The 15,879-nt window shown below is 37.9% G+C and overlaps 1 protein-coding gene across 3 annotated transcripts in view; it reads right to left on the bottom strand.

The window, feature by feature from the left end:
* FAM13C (family with sequence similarity 13 member C) overlaps nucleotides 1-15,879 on the bottom strand; it is a 43,499-nt gene that overhangs the window by 26,545 nt on the left and 1,075 nt on the right. For all 3 annotated transcript variants that reach the window (XM_053450157.1, XM_053450156.1, XM_053450158.1), the window contains exons 2-3: nucleotides 10,541-10,597; nucleotides 7,567-7,765 (exon numbers count right to left, since the gene is read on the bottom strand). In XM_053450157.1, coding sequence (XP_053306132.1) covers nucleotides 7,567-7,765; nucleotides 10,541-10,597 — 256 coding nt within the window. The remainder of the gene's footprint in view (nucleotides 1-7,566; nucleotides 7,766-10,540; nucleotides 10,598-15,879) is intronic.

The following is a 15,879-nucleotide window of genomic DNA, read 5'->3' as shown; positions in this document are numbered from 1 at the left end:
TATCATCGCACTTGTAAGAAGGAATAACAAGGGCGGCAGGAGAATGTGACCACAAACACATTATTATGTAGCTGTGAATGCTGAGCACGAGGAAGGTCATCCAGAAAAAGAAGGAACATGGGGCATTTGCTACAGAACTTTGCCAAACGAACCTGCCAGACACTTAAAGAAGCTGGAATATAGCCGGGGTCAATCAAAATGAGTGAAGTATAAGAAACCGGGTGGTTGGAAAGAAAGGAATGAATGTAAAAGGAAAGCAAGGAGTCTCCTTCATCTGCAATAACGTTACATGACACCAGGATAGGGTTGACACAACATAGAAAGCCTCTACGCATTTAATGTGATCTATGTTATTTGAGTCGCACAATATTTAGTTCAAGGTGTCTACTTAAACATATCTGCATGGCAGATGCATTCTAAACAGGGGTTCAAAGCACTATATAGTTATTGGAAAGCAGGGGGTCAGCACAGCTAACACATTGTTGGGACAACAGGTAGACACCAAAGGAACAATCTGATATACAATAACAGTCCATTACAGGTATCTATCCTGAAGAATACATACGGTAGTGAATAGGTGTTACATCTCACAGAGATAGACAAACACCATGGGGGCAGTGAGACAGACTCACCATCACATATTACCGGTGACTCAAGTTTTCCCTTTGCGCCCAAAATCGGTTCTCCACTTTCCATCATATTATATTTTGCACTGGGTCTACATTTTATTCCATCAGAATTCCATCTTTCTGGCCACTGTAGTGGATATGGAAGGTCCATCACATACAAGAGTCAATTAACATATGTTAAGTACCAGACGACCAGGAATGTATAAAAAAATATAACCCGTTTATTTATCAAGAATACAAAACAACTCCTGCAGGGAGCAACTGCAGAAATACGTCTTGCACGTTCTTCTTTCAGACGTTACTGAGCATGGTATCTGAGCTCCTTTACATACCAAGCTCTAACACAGTGAACTCGTGAAGATGCATTTAAGGAATTTGTAACGTTAAAGTCATCATGGTAGGATATTGGTGTCAATATACCAGCATGATATTCAGATTTTCGCAACCATAATCTATACTTACAAATTCAGGACAGCTGGCAGCTATTACCACTCACTTTGAATGGTTGTTTACGTGACTCATTAATTCAGTAAAAGCATAGATGTTCTATGTAGTGTTAACCATTTTATGCAAGGGGTATCCATGTAAGCTGTTAATAACCCCACAGGGTACATCTAACTGGGACTGGGGGTAATAACCTACATAATAGCAAAATGTAATGGTATATAAAGTAATGGAGGTGGATAAGTCTTTGTGGAAAAATAGTTGATATTGAGGGTGCCTGGTTGGGCAAATCTTGCAGTATAAGGTAGGAAATAGCTGAAGATCTGTATATATTATATATATATTTATATATATATATATATGGTGTCATACAAACTACACACTATGTTAAATTGTCATGGCCTAAGCAGTCAAATTGCTTATTTGCAACTAAAAGAAAGAAATATTAAAAGTCAAACAATTAGAATGTTTCCGCATATCAATTGTGAATCCGGAAGCTTTGCAGCTAATGTGCTATAATTTCAAAGAGAGAAGTTTCTTTCTAATGGACACATAATGTCCATCCAGGCACTTATAACGCACATTAAATTACAGAAAACACACTACGCAACGACGCAACACCAGCCACGGCAAAATCCTCTCTCCAACCAGCTCAGCAGACGAAAAGTCCACACTACCTGGAATACCATAATCAACTTTTACTTAATACACAGCATCCTAATGTATAATTAAGCTTGGAACATGAATAGACCATATTTATTTGCAAAATAAAAGCCATGGTTTGCTACCAAGTATCATTACTTTAAATTAAACAGATTTGGAAATATATTTTTGCCCCCTTAAGGGCATTAGGCACATGTTCAGATAACATGTTTCTAAATATATAATTAAATATCTTTTGAAATAATCTTCTTTTATAATCTTTTTTTTACAGTTGGATCTGTGCGTATTATGACAGTGCTTGCTGTTCGTTAACCAGTGGAATTTGCATAATTTGATAAATAGTTGGTATGAGTCATAACACATTTTCCAAACAAATCATCCAAAGCTCCATATAGAGCAGGATCTCCTGGGATCGATGGAGAACTGCTTACGTTCACTGGCCTACATCATGAGTCACATATCGTGAAGCATTAAGAAACTGAACTTGTTTTCACCATAACCATCCTAGCACAGATAAAATATAAAGTCAATTGGGCTAGCTTAAATATATCCAATGTGTTTGGGGGCCAGCTGGTTTGCGTCATAAGTAAGAGTAGTGAAGGAGAGGTAAGTAATATAAAACAGCACACAAACACCTCAATTCCATTAAAGGTCAGCTTGAATGCTATTTTTATGTCAAATGCATTTTTGAGTTAGTTCTGCATGGATTCAAGTGCGTTTTACTGCATGCAAACGTATTTGACTTGGAAAATGAGACTACCTAGAGTTCCTCCTTGCGGGATGCGGGTAGGAGGTCCCTCTGATGTTGGTGGGTGGTCCCGTTGATGTCAGTGGGCGGTCCCGCTGGCATCATGGGACACATGCCATTGTTGGAAGTGGGTGTGGAGTGGGCTCCTGCAACCCTGAGTTTCCCCATAGTTACCCGGAGACCCAGAAAAACAGCGCTGCACACAATGGATGAACACCTGTATTTATGCGGAAAGCTCAGGTTCATGCGTTCCAACCTTATGCTGTGCTCTAAAGCTGTGTCTAAAAACGTAGTCTTACGCAAACAAGAGAACAAAATCAAACTATGGGTGACAAATGAAAAAAAAAGATACATCCACATTGGTATATTGGTATTTTATTTTGCTTTCAAGAAAAAAGAAAACAAGCGGATGACAGATCAACTTAAATCCCTAAAAATATATACTGCAGCAAAACGTTGGTCCCTTATATTTAAACAAAAGGCAATCGTAATGCCAGAAACCCAAACAGAGCAAAAAAAAAACACCCCATGAAAACTGATCAACTGTCTGGTGAAGACTGGCGATGACGGGGTGACTTTGGCCTGATGATGTACATGCGCAGCACCCCAACAGGTGAGTGTGTTGCACTGTTGACCATCAGCCCATTGGGCATATGCCCAGTGTGCTTGATGGCCAGTCCAGGAGTGTCAGCTGTTCTATTGTGGTAACCATGAGATGAGAGGACACGTTCACGTCTCCTAAGATAAGACTAGTATGTATACACAGGTGCAATATTTCAGTATTTAACTCATTCTTTGGGTGTACAATCTGATTACAGGCTATTGAACCGGCTAATTGATATATGTGTAATTCCCACTTGGAATTCATGGCAACTAAAATAAAGCTGTGGAACTGTAATATCTTGTTGCAAACACAGCTGCGAGGAGCTGATAATTTTCTGTTCCATAATGATATTTATTTTATGTGTGAAAGAATATCAATATGTCCAGTGTGTGGGATTAGATTTCAGAAACGAATACATTTTCAAGCTTTAATGAGTGTTTTAATAAAGGGGTGATGATTAGGGCAGCATTTCTTATCAAAGGGAATGTGAGGATGCTATGCCTCTAAGTCTAGAGCCTCAAGCTTGGTTTATTAAATCCTCCTCACTTCACAGCTCGTTGGGCAATTGGAGACAGAGGAGCAATTGTCAGCACCAACCTGGTTCACGGGTCATGGGTGGTTAGTGTTTATTTAAAGTATGTGAATAGTGAATGCCTTTTTCCTATTTTATTTCATGTATTTTAGGCTGTGAGTGGCTCCTTTTTTCTCAAATTCCTTTGGTGCAGTTTTCATACTTGTTAAAGTCGGTAGACGAAGAACTGATACCGTAGCATTTAATGGGGATTTTGATGGAGCTTTATTTTACGATGGGGTTTTATCATAAAACGAGTAGGAGATGTACCATAAACAAAACAAAAAAAACTATAGTAAGACAAACTTTTCAACACACTGGTCTGATATTTGCCTCTCCCCCCCAGTAATTTCCATAAGCAAATGGAAAAATTCAAATGGGAACCAGATCGACTCCATTCATTCAAGTCATATAGTCATACCTGTGATCTCTACAGGTCTGGACCAGAGACTCCAGGAATAAGAGCTGATTACTGGGACTCCAGAAGAGTATTTGGTCGTTAGATGGGAAGAGAGACACGTGGCTCAGGCCACTGCCACCCAGGTTCTGCCCACGCTCCTTCTTCCATGGCTATTGCAAGGTGGCTGGTCACGCTTGGCCAAATCAGGCCCACCATAGCGTTGGAAGCCACGGCTAGAATACTTATATAATATACATGCAAACCCAGAAATATTTATAATATATAATAAATATTATAAGGAAGTGAATTTAGTACAGGAAACTGATGCTAGCCTGGCCACCATATGCCACAGAAGTCAACTTTCTCAATGTAAGCTTTGAAACTAGATATCTCCAAAATAATTACACTGATTGTCAAACGGAAAACACTCTCTGTCTGCAGTGCTAATAAATAAATGTAATTATGCTATAAAATGTGATGGTGATAGCGCCTCTCCAAGTCAGGGAAGGAATGGATCCTTAGCTCCATTTTGTTCATCCCTGTCTTTACCCCAAGGAGATTTGCCTATGCGTGTATCTAAACAGAATTTGTTCAGTGGAATCACGAAACAGGTGCAAATGTACAAAAGAAAACAAAATCTCAGAACACACATCAATGGGCATTTCTCAAAGGAAAAGCTGTGTCAAAACGGAAAAAATTCCTCTATGAATCACTCGGTACCAAATTCAACCCTCAGGATGCAGACGCATTAGGGAGGGATTTTCTTGTTTCTTCATGGTTGATTAGCATCAAATTAGCAGATCTTTTTTCGATGTGAAACACTGTGTGTGTTTTTTTAGAAAATCATACTGGAGGTTCTCTATGTGGCAGAGGGCAAAATAGAACACAGCTGCAAGGATCCTTCCAAATCGTATTTATAACGGCAAACCGTACAGCTGCTGAATTCAAACCTTTTTAGTTTTTAATGAGCAAACCACAAAAAATAGGCAATTTTTGCACATCAAGAAAAATACTATTTTGATTCTTTTTTTCCTTGCCACTGTTACAGTTTTTGCTGTCTTTATAAACGGAGAAATAGTTGAAATGATTAGATAAATAATTGTTAACTAATTTGACAACATTCTCACTGTTACTCCACTCATCACATATGACAAATACCAACATCAACAAGATATTATTGGTCTATTGGTTGGTCTACAACGAGTCTGATATTAGGGTTGATTGTACTATCCAAGTATAGAAATAATTAATATTTTTTTTTTTTTTTTGAATAACCAAGATAGAAAAAGCACAAACTTCTAGTTTCACCTCATTATCACAGGTGAATGCTTACACTGTTTATTTTGTTTACTCTTTTGTTGGTACGTATTTTCATAATGGTTTGCATGATATGTGATCACAGCCAGTATGACATTCTGCAGAGCGTGATGTGGCATGGTCGTCCATGCCTACACTACAAAAACGAAATGCTCCCAGAAAGCTTTGCTACCGTCGTCCATCGTACTCCCGCAAGGCTGCCTTCTCGCTGCTCCCTTACAGTGTCTCCTCTCTTGCTCCGCCCAGGAACAAAACGGAGTCATGTGATGTGACGTCACTTCCCGTGACTCCGCCTTGTTCCTGGGCGGAGCAAGAGAAGAGATGCTGTGAGGGAGCAACTCGAGGGCAGCCTTGCGGGATTGCGCGGGGAATCTGCAGTTCAGGTAAGGAGGTGGGCTTAATTGGCCACAAATGTGGCAGGAGTGGGCGGGATTGGCCACAAATGTGGCAGGATTGGGCGGTAGTGGAACACCCACATTGCGGGAACGGGCGGGATTGGTCAAAAACTCAGCGAGAGCGGGATTAAAAAAGCAGTCCCGCGCTACTTTGTTCTCCTCACTAACCCATGCAAAGACTGCCTTAACCAATCAGCAACAATCAGCAACTCAACAAAAGGCATACATAACAAAACAGGGAGGAATGAAAAAAATAATTTCTTAATGATAATTATTTCTGCTGGATAATTATTAAAGCTAGTTTTGCTGAGAACAAACCCCTGGATGGGACAACTTCACATAATACAATAAACATGTCTCACTTGACAGAAAATTAAGTTTTGACGGTTTTGTCAAAAAATAAAAAAACTCTTCACTCATTCATTATCATGTGTAGATTCTGGAAAATCGCCTATGTCGTGCCACTGTACTACAGCCCTGTAATTCTTACTTCTGTATTGGATAAATTAATGGAAACCCTTCTGGAAGAAAATGACAAAGCTTATCTAGAGCAAGCGTTATTGAGTTATTGAGTTATCCTCTAATGTGAGAAAATGCTACCTCACTGGTAGTAGATATGTGGAATATCGTTCCAGTGAAAGCATTACAGGCAAACACAGTAAGGGGCCTGAAGAAGCTTTGGATGTGAAGTATGAAGTCTTTCTAGAATGGAAGATTAGATGGGGCAATGGGTTCTGTTCTGTTATCACAATCTATGCTCCTACGTCTTTAGTATGTATATATTACTTGTTTTAATATGTACGCAGCATTACGTACGCTGCACTAAATCACTGTATGATTTCTTCTCTGTGAAATCAAAGCGTATTTCTCTGTACGCTGCTTTTGCCTGAACAATTAAAATGACTCAGTGTCCTCCATTTTAGTTTATTCAGCCTCTGCCATGTTAAATGCAGACGCAGCTAATCATATACAACTGAGGAAGTAAGAAGTTATTTCCAAGCTGGGTTATCCTCTTTACGGCCTTCAAGGACTGGACTTGTGCAGCCCTTGTGTATAGTATGTGTGTATATTTGTATGTTGTCAGTCCCAGGCTTCACAGTACATCACGATTTGAGACTGTATAGTTACATGTGCATATCACAGAATATGTAGAATAACCCAAAAAGGTTCCTATATAAAGAATTAGTATATGTTTTTGTGTGTGGGATTTGCATCACCATCACTAGATGGGCCACAAGCTACAGGTGTAGGAATAACAAAAAGTAAAAGCTTATGGATAATTACGGTGAAAATAAGTATAATCATAAAGAAGTTATCAATCAACACCAACAGAGTACCCTTTGGGGTTTAGCTCACTGTCACTATGCAAACGGGATCTGTAAATCAATACATGAATCAAAACTATGCAAGTCAAAGTTAAGTGACCTTACCAATTACAAAATCAATTTAGTTTTTCTTCAAAAAATTAAGAAAGTTTTTGTTTAACAAAAAGGAATAGGCAGCACTAAAATTACTCAATGTCACAATATGCTTATATAAAAATACATTTTATTCAATGCATTTATAATAAATAAATCAAAATAAAAACAGTGGTGGCAGACCAGAGACTAGCAGCTGTATTACCCTATTAATTATTATTTTAACCCTTTGTGTTTATATCCATTTTCTTTATTTGGTGGAGGTGTGCGTGTGCACTTTCGCACTGTGTCTTTATAGAGTTTTCTATATCAAACATTTTAAGTTTGACGGAAGTTTCATTCCTGACAAAATTACAGATTTCATGGTGTTTTCTTACCTGACTGCCTTCATGTCCCTTCCCGTTTTCCGACTTGACGCTTGACCACGACTTTTTTATTTGCAGGATGCCAACAGCATGTCTGGAAGCGCCATCAAACACCTTCTTTTCCACATGAGGTTGTGCGTCCCACGACGGTGAAGCATGTTCTTCCAGTTCTGCTGCTCTTTGAGGGTAATTCTCTTTATTATTTTCATCTCTGCCATTAAAAATATATAAATAAATAGGACTGAAACCTAAAACACCAAACATCATACAGAAAACCTGGAAAAGGATAATGTCTGAATTAAACATCTACATGCATTTTAGGATCATGGAAAACGGTAAAATTTTTAGCCAGTTTACGGCTCACTCTGTTCTTTTAAGTTTTCAAAATTATTAAAAGTTTAAGTTTTAATTTCATATATTATTAAAAGAGGAGTTACTAAAAAATATATACAATTTGACGGCAGGTAAGAACCATTCTGCCCATCCCATCTGCCCATGAGTGGATTCTATGGCTTCTATTAACAATTATTTCTAGCGGCCGTAAACATGCCGTTTCCTGGAAGATTGGTTTGGTAACTATGGCAACGTAGCACAATGTCAAGCAATTTTAAAAAATCAAAGAGGAATCCAATTTTTAGAAAATGTTTATATATTTAGTGCACAAAGTCTCTCTCTGTATTCCTACAAAAATTGAATGAAAATGTGAGCGAGAAGGACATTGTAGGTACACATGATCTTCTCAGTGAATTTTCAGATGTGATAAATATCATTTCAGGGTTAATGTTGATTATTTCTATGTCTCCCTAAAAACACAGCTATCTCTGACAAAGCTGTGCTCAGTGATGAATATGTTTTGAATCTTTTACAGGAGTTTTCCAACAAGGCTCCTTGGAAGGTTTCCTCCTGATGGATTTTTTGTCTCCACGTCTCGTCTGGGCTCATAATTGATGCAAAGGCAATTCCCAAATGTGGGAAATAGAGAACCGAAACCTTGTACGAAATCTAATTACATAGCAAGAACATTTCAAGTAAGTTTCTTTATAAAATGTTCTGGCTACTCTTGGCTGTAAATAAAAAGTGAATGTCGGAGATACAGTAAACAGGTTCTAGTGAACCAATTACATGCCTTCCAATCGGTGTCAGATTTCCAGAGACAGCGCTCTGTTTTGGCTCGCTGTCTCGGTCTCCTGCTCAGCTGGCGTTGGCTCGGGATGTAAAACTGGGGCGTTAAATAGAAATTCTACCTATACTGGCCATGAGAAGGTCTCCACACCATTAATTGCTGTCCTCCACTCTGGCACTTAAAGGGTTAGACCGGGCTTCCTCTTTTACGAGGAAGCACTTAGTAACATTCACAGCTATGTGTGATTTCATAGTATGTACTGTAGCAGGGCTGCAACTTCGAGGTCAGATATGTGCTTTTTTTCATTGTCACAACTAGGAAGTACCTTGCGTTATGTGATAATAAAAGCAGTACGTATGGCTTATATACTGGTACTTTTTTTTGGAGAAGAGTACCTTAATATTCATTATTCTTTAGAGGGGATGTCAGGGACATTAGACTGTCCCTTGTAAAACCTGGGGATCCTGTTCCAATGTTTAAGATAAATTGTTATTTATCTGTATTGCAGGGGCAAGCGGGTCTCCTAGTTTCAAGTGAGGATAGGGAAGTTTCCATTGAACTCACATGCCCTTGCATGAAACTCACACAATTGTAACTCACAGGCCCCTGCATGGAAACAACTTGCATTTTACTAAACGTGTGTTGTTCTGCTCGTGTTAACATGTAAATGCATACATCTATAGTCCAGTTAACCATTACTGACCACTCAAGTGTGCACACAGGACAGAAACAGATGTCCGATAAGCTACCTCTGCTTCATAACTGTAAGAAAGCTTGAATTTTGTATTTGAAAAACATGTAACACTTCAATATGTTATTGTTGATAACATACTTTATTTTTAGGACCTGTCTCTTGATGTATGACTGGAAATGAGCCCAGACGAAAAGGTGCCACTTAGTCCAGCTTCAATAAGAACCAACACAACAAAGCACCAACAATGCATTTTTCCATACTGACAATAATTTCATGCATATTGATGATTGATCTTTCTGCAGTTTGATATTTTAGAAACTTACCTTAATAAGAAATAAACATATGTTTTTGCATAGAATTAAAACGTATTTGTAATACTCCTTAAATCAATATTTAAATCAAATGTACATTTTAAAGCCCTACACTAGCATAAATCATTTATGATTATTTGCTATGCTAATAAAAAAACTCATCCAATCAGAGCTCTAGCCTTGTACGATACTATCAAGATCACATTAATTGAATTTCCGCATGTGTCACAGATGCAGAAACACCCATGTGCCATGTGCCAGGGACACCCAGTAGTTTGAAGGAACCTGCACCGCACTATTGATGGCTGTGTTTCTTATACAGTTATCCCCTCTTCACATTTGTGTATTAATGATTTCACATGCGCTGTACCACGTATCTGGATTTCCTTGCCCCATTACAGCTTACTCTTTTGCAAATCCGTTCCCTTGTCATATATAATATTAAAGTGATAGAGTCCCAAGAACGGGCATTGCTTTATCCCTGTGCATACAGCACTGAATCATCCGTTTGCCTGGATCACTCTGTGAGCAACCATTATATCTGCTTTCTTTATTTCTGACTTATTGTAAAGGGCATTGGCCGTCTCCAGCCAGAAACATTGTCGGAGGAACTAATGGAGAATAAACCCAGGTTTATTGGGGGTTCTGAGTCCGATAGACCAATGCTTAGTTTAATAGTAACAAATACAAATTACAATGTGTGACTTATCAAAGGTCTAACGTACGTGAAAGGTGTATAATGTATGTACGAGATGTACAATGTATGTGTATATAGTGTACAGTGTGTGTACAATGAGTTTATGAAGGTTATCCATGATTATTCATTTAACAATGACATTATTAGCATGGACAGCTCACCTGAGCTTGGAACACACAGTTTGGTCCTCATGTAGAGAGGTTGCTTCACCTTCGCTCCTTGAGAGGGAAACAAAAAAGGAAAAAAAACAGATTTAAGTAAAAAAAAAGTTTTATTATGTAGAATGATGATCAGAGAATACATGAATCCCAGCTGTTTTGATGGAAAGGTACACCATTTCATTTCTGTTACGTACTAATTCTGCTCTCTTTGGGGTATAAAATGGAAATTCGTTATCATAGCACGCGTGACTCACAGTCCAAATGTTACAATTTCCACTTGATTGTTTTAGCTGTTGGTAGAACTAAACGCTCTCCTGAAAGGCACTTTTATAAGACTTTTGCGATAAAGTCACAGGGCCATTGTGTTTTTAATTAATCCTTGCATTCAATTCATATAGAAATTCACTCTCGTGTTAAGTGGGTTTCATTAAACACTTCAAACAGAACAACTGTACTTTTTAGCATTACAGCTTCCTTGTACCCCCCAGCAACTAATGACTTTCACATCGAGGAGAAAGCTTCGCCTTCTAAGTAAAACTAATTACGTAATGTTATAAATAGCGGAAATATATCAGTCACGCAATATGTATTGTTTCGGTGAGCGGCTAACAGATTTTCACAATAACCACCCTGCCGTTTTTTGCAGATTTCACTCTAAATGTTAGAAAAATAGGTTATAATCTAAAACTAGAAGGTTAGATGCAGGGCGTTTTACTTTACTGAGAAGGTGGTAGTTAAGTGGTACAGTGTCCCAGCAAAAGTGGTAGAGACTAATACAATGAGGGAATTTAAACATATATAGGATAGGAATATGGCTATCCTGAATAATAAGACAAGAGCAAGGGCTGATTGAGTTGTTACATGTGGAAAAAAATGGACAGACTGGATGGGCCAAATGGTTATCTGCTGTCGAAGTCTATGTTTCTATGTAGCAGCTCATCCATTCACAGAAACTTATCTAGAACTCAATATTTTGAGCAAGAAGCTTGACTGCTGTCAATGAATGAATCGGTGTAAGGATCTTTGCTCTTACCACTTGTTTGCTGGCTCCTGTCTTAGTCCTACAAATGGCTTACAAACATGACTCGTATGTATTGACGAACTAATGCAGAATACAAAGTAAAATGCATTGAAAAATATAGCATGTGCTTATGTCAACACATTATCATTCCATTATATATATTATAGAGAGAGAGAGAGAGAGAGAGAGATCATCATTCCACTATATATATATATATATATATATATATATATATATATATATTGGAAACAATGATCACAAACACAGGGTGTAGCTAATAGGAATCTGCTATGACTGCTGTAGAATGGTTTTGGTTGCAGAAATAATGTATGTTCTACACAATCGGCATCTGTGCAAATGTGTAAAATGATTAATTCTGGAAAAAGGCACCTTTGAGACAGCTGAGCCAAAACAGAAAGGGACTGAATTATGATTTCATAATATGGTTGCTGTGTTGAATATGTATAACAAAATACCGAATGCAATCAGATAAAGTTTGGATAATTGAGACGCTGATGAGGTGCATGCTTCAGATGAGGGTATGTACAAAAACAGACTATATCTGTAGATTGCTAATTGAATTGTTCAATTATTCCATTGTTTTATGCATGCCATAAAACATAAAACCAAAGACAATGGGTTTACTTTTATAAATAACATCAAAATTCCCCTGTTTCCCTTTTTAATAATGCAATTGTTATTAGTGCCATTAGCTTTTTATGATCTTAGTCCCTTACATATGATAAGGAGACTTCTGAAGTCTATTGTGGCCTTGGCCACTCTGGTACTTAACCAGGCCCACTTCTGCTGAATGGGCTGGTTACAAGGGAAATGTCTTATCTCCCCAAAAGACCCAGTGTTGCTGCCGAATAACACCCTCACAGTTACAAATGATTATGAGTCAAACTTCCAATCAGACAAGAAGAAAACAGCAACAAAAATATTAAAAGAATATTCTTTTGGGACCATAACGCCTCTAAGTTGTGTTGATACACAAACAGATGGGAAAAAAATAAAACAGAGAAAGAAATTTATGTTTTGGTGGTTGAAATCTTGCCAAGAATCACCCCTGACAGCCCCAGTAAAGAAGAACAGAACTTAACCTCTTAAGGACAATGGGTGGTCCCTAAACCCATTGAAAACAATGAATTTCGGGCTTTGTCATTAAGGGGTTAAGAAAATGGAAAAATATAGTACTCATCTGGGGTAGAAGCTGCAGCTACAGAGCGGTAGCTCCCTTCCTCTGTCTTAGTCTGAAGAGTGTTGCATGTTCACAGGGGTGTGAATAGACCCCCACCTGCAGCGCTCCTCTAGGGGCAAATGCATAGATAGAATCCGGCATTGGCAAGGGGGAACAGTATGGAAATTTAAAGTTCTATGCTGTATCCTGTAAATTAGTGTGTATATTGTGCTTAAAGACCTGTGCCAGTTTGCCCTGGGCCACACTGGGCACATGCCCTGTGGGCTGGTGGATGATAGGGCTGCATTATTACCGATACCGCTACTTCAGTCCTGCAGTGTGTGGCCACTGGTTGGATGTGGTTGGCCACACACTGCAAGAGAATAAGAATGTATGCCGCACGTAGCTCATTTGGTAGCCGCTGGCATTAAAGTCCCAGAGCGGCTAAGCCATCCCCAGTCCGGTCCTGTTTATCACATACGCAGTTTCTGCATGCACAGGGAGAGCCTCTACTTTAGACTTATTGATTCAATTCATCGGCCATAGAAATGAATGGGATAAAACGTCAAATATGCAAATACTCAATCTTAGGCTTGTCTTTTAATCTTGTCTGGTTGAATAATGCAACTTCAGCCTTCAGTTAAGGAAAAATGTCTAATAAATAATTGACTTAAACATGCCAAAATTAAATCTTATTATAGTAGAACAAAACGACTGCCAAGTCTGAAAAACTAATTAAATACCAAGCTAAATCCATATGTTTACGTGAGTCTGGACAAAATTTGCAATTTGCTGTTTATAGTAACAATCGGGATTCAGAAACACTGCCTGCAAGAAAATATATTTAAAGCCCTTGTCTTCAACATTGAAACAAGTTACAACTTCTTCTACGATGTATATATATATATATATATATATATATATATATATAGATACATACATACATACATACATACAAAGTCCACAAGGCTTGCTCTCAGATTTTATAAATCAATAATAACTACTTCCTCAAATGCTGCTTGCTACCAGATGCATACAAAGTTCAGAGACGGAGATTTGCACTCAAAGGTCTACAAATAATATGGTTTTTTTAAAAAAACAAGAAGAATGATAAGAAAACTTGAATCAATGTTTCGGACAATATCATGGTCCTTCTTATTATGCTAATTGGTTGTTAAATAAAGTATTATTTGGGGACACATGAGTGCAGATCTCCATTTCTGGACTATATATATATATATATATATATATATATATATATACATATCAGAACTAATAAGAACATGAAATATAGTTTACATGGAACAAAATATGCAGTTAAGGGTTTCAGATATAACTGCCTGTTCTTGGGCCAAGACTATTTTCTATTTAGGATGATTGATGCAATTGCTCTTGAGATTTCTGATCTATTGCCAGGAGAACCAAGGTTTAAAAGTAGGATTCTAAGTGGGGGGTTACTTTAATAGCCGACTTTAGAGCATGCTAGATGTAAATATGTTACATATACAGCAGCATTCAATAAAGGCAAATGGGTAGTAAAAGAATTCCATGATGACGCTCCCTTTCTTTATTAATTATTATAAGTGGGAAATGCTTATGCACAATCTTTCACTAGAGGGTACCTTTAGGGCGTTAGTTTTACAGGGTAATATTGGAAAATAAACTTTCCTTCTTACGCCAAATATATTCCATAAAAGAGAAGTGCTTTGTTTTATGGTCTGAAAATTATTAGTGGTTTTTTTTTGGATCGCAACGGCCTTCTTAGGGTCTGAATGGAAAATATTTATTTCTGCTACGACATAAGATTTGTTTCTAAATAAAAGCAACCAAAATAAAACATATAACTTAAATATTTTTGTTTTAGTAGATCAAGGTCTAACACACACTAATAAAGTCTTGCAGAATAGTCAATTCTCTCCACCCCATGATTTGAGTTGTCCTGCTAAAGCCAAACTCTTTAGGGAATATATCACTCAAAAGTCTTGCTGAATTAAGTGTTCATAGACTACATAGTCGTTAGAATGTGTTCTAGCTTTGTTACCCACCCTGACTCCTTATCATACTGCATTGTTGTAAAAAAATAGAATTGCTCAGTCTTAACTACCCAGCCTAATAAATGTTTATGGAACGGGGAGAGTCACCCAAAATATCACATGATTTTCATTTTGTCAATGAAAATCTACATCACTGTATATAACATTGTATACAGGAGGAAAATGTTTTTTGTGTGTCTATAATTCAGGAGGAAAATCACACTAAGCCAGAGAGGCTTCACCAACGTCCCAGATGTGATGGGATCCCGCTAATAGAACGAAGACAGCCAACACAGATCGCTCTTCCTCTGTTCCTTTTGCTAAAAGGCTATTGTAAGGAACGAGAGAACCAGGATACAGCATCATGCCGTGATACCCAAATCCACTATTTATATAAAAACCATGAGAGCCTACAGAGAAGTAAAGATCTGTATCACAAGTATTGATCTGTCTACCTTACTACGTCCAACCAGGAGGGATTACTGAGATTATTTTCCATCCATTCCAAAAGAATAATTAGGAGCCTCAGACTGGTAGTGGACTTGTCCTCTGCCACAAAAGAAGAACAGGTCACCTCTAAAACTAAGCATGGAGTGGCTGAGCATTAGAGTCTTTATGTCATCAAAGAATGAAGGCCTCATATACATTATATATTTTCAAAGATCCAGCTCATCATGCTAAGGGCTTCCCTAGACCAGTGGTTATAAACTCTGATCTTCCTGCACATCTTGTGCCAGAGCTATTCTTTCATATTTCTACATGCCAGCTGTTGAGTTGGTCAATCAGACACCTGTTACGAACCACTGTCTAGCAAGGGAACACCGCATTGTTTTTTTTCCTTTGGCACAGGTAGATCAGTCCAAATGACAGAGCTACCAATTCTACTGTCAGAGGACTGGGACATTAACCGGTCCATCAATGCAGTTAATGACTTGTGAATACTGACTTTTGAAATCCCTTTTGGCCCATACTGGATAAAGGTGCTTTAAATATTGTAAAACATAAGCAAATATATCAACAGGTGTATTATCTATATCTAATTATTTGTGAGAAATACAATCACACAAATAAGATATACCTGCCAACTAATATGATAAAGCACCAG

Source organism: Spea bombifrons, chromosome 11 (assembly GCF_027358695.1).
Source record: "Spea bombifrons isolate aSpeBom1 chromosome 11, aSpeBom1.2.pri, whole genome shotgun sequence".
NCBI classification, from domain to species: domain Eukaryota; kingdom Metazoa; phylum Chordata; class Amphibia; order Anura; family Pelobatidae; genus Spea; species Spea bombifrons.
This window is presented reverse-complemented; position numbering and strand designations above follow the sequence as displayed.